The sequence below is a fragment of the Protobothrops mucrosquamatus genome, unplaced genomic scaffold (assembly GCF_001527695.2).
Source record: "Protobothrops mucrosquamatus isolate PMUCROS unplaced genomic scaffold, P.Mucros_1.0 scaffold1418, whole genome shotgun sequence".
Lineage (NCBI taxonomy): Eukaryota > Metazoa > Chordata > Lepidosauria > Squamata > Viperidae > Protobothrops > Protobothrops mucrosquamatus.
In genome coordinates, this window is record NW_015387603.1 from 479,248 (window position 1) to 482,829 (window position 3,582).

The 3,582-nt window shown below is 42.1% G+C and overlaps 1 protein-coding gene across 1 annotated transcript in view; it reads left to right on the forward strand.

Annotated features, from left to right (window-relative positions):
• PRKAR2A (protein kinase cAMP-dependent type II regulatory subunit alpha) overlaps window positions 1–3,582 on the forward strand; it is an 84,439-nt gene that overhangs the window by 77,640 nt on the left and 3,217 nt on the right. Inside the window, exons 7-9 of the mRNA XM_015821900.1 lie at window positions 724–825; window positions 1,606–1,680; window positions 3,501–3,566. Of these exons, the coding sequence (XP_015677386.1) occupies window positions 724–825; window positions 1,606–1,680; window positions 3,501–3,566 (243 nt within the window). The remainder of the gene's footprint in view (window positions 1–723; window positions 826–1,605; window positions 1,681–3,500; window positions 3,567–3,582) is intronic.

The following is a 3,582-nucleotide window of genomic DNA, read 5'->3' on the forward strand; positions in this document are numbered from 1 at the left end:
AGATAGTAGCGATTTCTGAGTAAACTTTTGTAAAAACAGAATATCCAAGTTTCTTTGTTAAAACAGTTGCTTTTACTGTCCTTTTACATTATTTACCTTATAAGTGGTAATAATATTAATAAAAAAAAGTTCTGAGCTACCCTTATTTTGCTTCAAAGTTCTTTATTTGAAATTTAAGTTTTTTTCCTGAAATTTCCCTTTTAAAATGAAGGTGCGTGTTATACGCCTGTGCGTGTTATACGCCGATAAATACGGGTACTTAATACTCCTTCCACTCTACATATACGTATCTCAAAGAGAAGGCAAGAAGAAAAAGATTCTTAGTTGCCTATCTTTTGAACTTGTTATTTTTGCCAAAGGAAATGTTAGAAGATATTGACCGAAAGGTACTGAACCTTCTGCACCTTTTTCTAATTTTGAATCTTTCAACATCCTGTAAATAGTAAGCATGCATTTAAATTTACAGAAAGATGTTGTATTTAAACTTTGTTCCATGTAGAGGTTATCTCAGCTACTGTTCACTCAGAGTGTCGTTGAAATATAGAATTAAATCAGGGTGTATTAATGTAGCCTTTTAAAAAATCAGTAATATTACTACTTACTCATCCAAAAAAGGCCAGTATTATATATAAGTGTGTTTTCTGTTTGTGTTGATAATGTTCTAACTTGATTAGCTGAGAAATAACCAAAGAAAATATTTTTTTTTCATTCTGTTTTTTGAAGGATCGTGTAACATTCAGAAGAATTATATTGAAAAATAATGCAAAGAAAAGGAGAACGTATGAATTATTTGTTGAGTCAGTGCCTCTTCTTAAGTCACTGGAGGTAAAGTACTTTGTGGGAAATGAACCGGAAAGCATGTCTAATTAGATTTTCCTCAGCATTGTAAACGTTTAAGAGGAGGTTAGGGGTTAAGGAAAGCATCTATGACAGCAATTACTTTATATTATTGATAGGTTTTTCAGTAAGCTCTTCAGACAGATTTGGCTGGTTCTCTATGTATATCATTCTCTGAGTCTGCCAAGGAATTTATGACTGAGTCTTGCTATATGACAGTTGGCCTTTATAATCTAAAGTGGGAACCTACACAGTGGTGGCCTATATGGAACATATAGCAATACCAAGTTATCAGATAGTCAGGAAAATTATCATAAGTCTACCTGCTGGGCTGTGATCATCCTTCTGCTAATTAATTTAGTAACGAAAGCAAAGAAATGCATTAGTTTCTAGACCTAATGGTGGTGGAACTGCCACTGCTGTTCCTCTTCAGTAGATATCCAAACAAACACACACACACACACACACACACACATACCTGGAAAGGACCAGAGTGATAATGTGTCCATTTTCTTGGGTTGAGATGTATGCAATAAGTGAGAGAGAGACAGGGATAGGCATGGATGGAAAAAAAGCAGGTATATGACATCCACAGAATGTAGATGTTCAGGGTAAAATTATGCATGCTTTATTGGACTACTTGATATCGTATATAAAAGTATGAAACGTGTATTGATGGAAACACTGTTACCTCCATTGCTTTGTGGAAATGGATTATGCTAAAGAAAGGAACAGGGCATATTAAATTCTTTTTTTTTTTTGTTGCAGCCATCTGAGCGAATGAAGATTGTTGATGTAATAGGAGAAAAGACATATAAAGATGGAGAACGCATCATTGCTCAGGTATATGAGTGCAATTTTCTTACTTTGGTAAATATTGTGTTTCCCCGTAAATAAGACCTGTCCTGAAAATAAGCCCTAGCTTGATTTTTACACATGCACCTAATATAAGCCCTACACGCAAAATAAGCCCTAGTTAGGACCCTGCCCACTCTGTTCCCCTGTCTGGTTGCTCATGGCTGCAACGGTGCAGGAAAGCACGCCACGCTCTGGTGCTGCCACCACAAGGTGAGGCAAGGCAGGTGAATGGGAGGTGGGGCTGCCCCACAAGCCCTGCACCCACGCACCTTAGGGCCCCCGTAGCCAGGCCACTCACCTTGTGGTGGGACAGAGTGGGTGGCTGGCCGTGCGGGCTCCTGCCTCGCCTCTCCTCATGGCGGTGGCGTCGGCTCCCCTCTGCACTGCTTTGAAATTCCCTCCCAGCTGCCCCAAGCAGACCCATCACCAGGAGTGGCCTGGAGAAGAAAGGTCTCCTTGAACAACCCCCAGCTCCCCAACATGGCACCCTGGTTCCTGCAACCTGCGCCTCCCGCATCCCTGGGCCAGGCGGGTGCTCATTTTCCTGCTAAGTCCCTGAGGGTCTCCTCTGCGCCCCTTCCCTATGGCGTTAGCAGCAGCAGCAACAACATCCCCTTTCCTCTATCCCCCCCTTCACAGACTGCCCCCCCAAGCACCGCCTGTTCCTGGTCTAGGCACCAAGGAGGGTCCTACCCAGGAGGTGAGCCAATGAGCCCCGGCCTCCTCGCAACCGCCACAGCATGTTGGCTGGCTGGGCAGTGGGCGAAGGTGGAATTTGGGAGGCAGTGATGGAGTGTGGCCCAGCAACAGCAACAGCAGAATCCCCCCGGGACAGCCCTGCTGGCACCAGCTATTTAACCCTAAGCGCCCAGACCGGAGACTTAGGCTGGTAAGGAAGCGGATGCTCTAAGCGGGGATGGTGGCCTCAATGGGGCAGGCCAGGCAATGAGCGGAGCACTTTGCCGCCACCGCTGCTTTCCCCTTAGAGCCACAAGTGCAAGACAGTTCCGAGGCAGCAACCATCTCCTGTAAGCCCGCCGAGGTTCCGATCTGGGTGCTTAAGGTTAAATAGCACGCAGTTGGCCCAACAGAGGGGATTCTGCTGTTGCTTGTGGCAATGGCACCAGCGCACCGCACAGCCTGCCCCCTTGCAGCCACGAGCAACCAGATGGTGGGAGGGAGTGGGCGGGTGGTCGCAAAATAAAACATTCCCCGAAAATAAGTCCTAATGGGTCTTTTGGTCCAAAAAAATAATAATAATAAGACCGGGTCTTATTTTTGGGGAAACATGGTATATTGGATTTGGGGAATAGTTAAGAATTCAGTCATATACAGAATTAGAAAAGGACTTCTAAAAATGGATTGCAATGAATAGCATGCATGTGTTTTGTAAAACGTAAAATGTAAAATAATGTAAAAAAAAATCTTAATTATTGATTTACATTTTGTACCGTTGTACAGATTTGCTAATTTACATTCTGTATTATTATTTGGATTCTAAAATACAGAATAATTACTTTTCAAAATCAAAAGGATTGCTCAAACAGTATTTGGAAAGAATGTCTTAATTTTCTGAAGCAGCAGTAACCTTTATATTAGGATCTCCTTTCTCATTGAAATATTCCAATATCGCCCCATTTTTCATTTATATTTTCACATCTTAGATTAGGTGGTATAGATTCTTTTCTCTGTGCCGCTGTGTGCTTTTCTGAGCCTCAATCTCAGAAATTACATTACTTTGTTTGAAACTGATTTTGATCAACACTTCAGAATATCCAAAGACATCTGTAATCTTGTTATCACAGGGTGATAAGGCGGAGAGTTTTTTCATTGTAGAATCTGGTGAAGTAAAGATCATGATTAAAAGCAAGGTGAGTTCAGTTATTT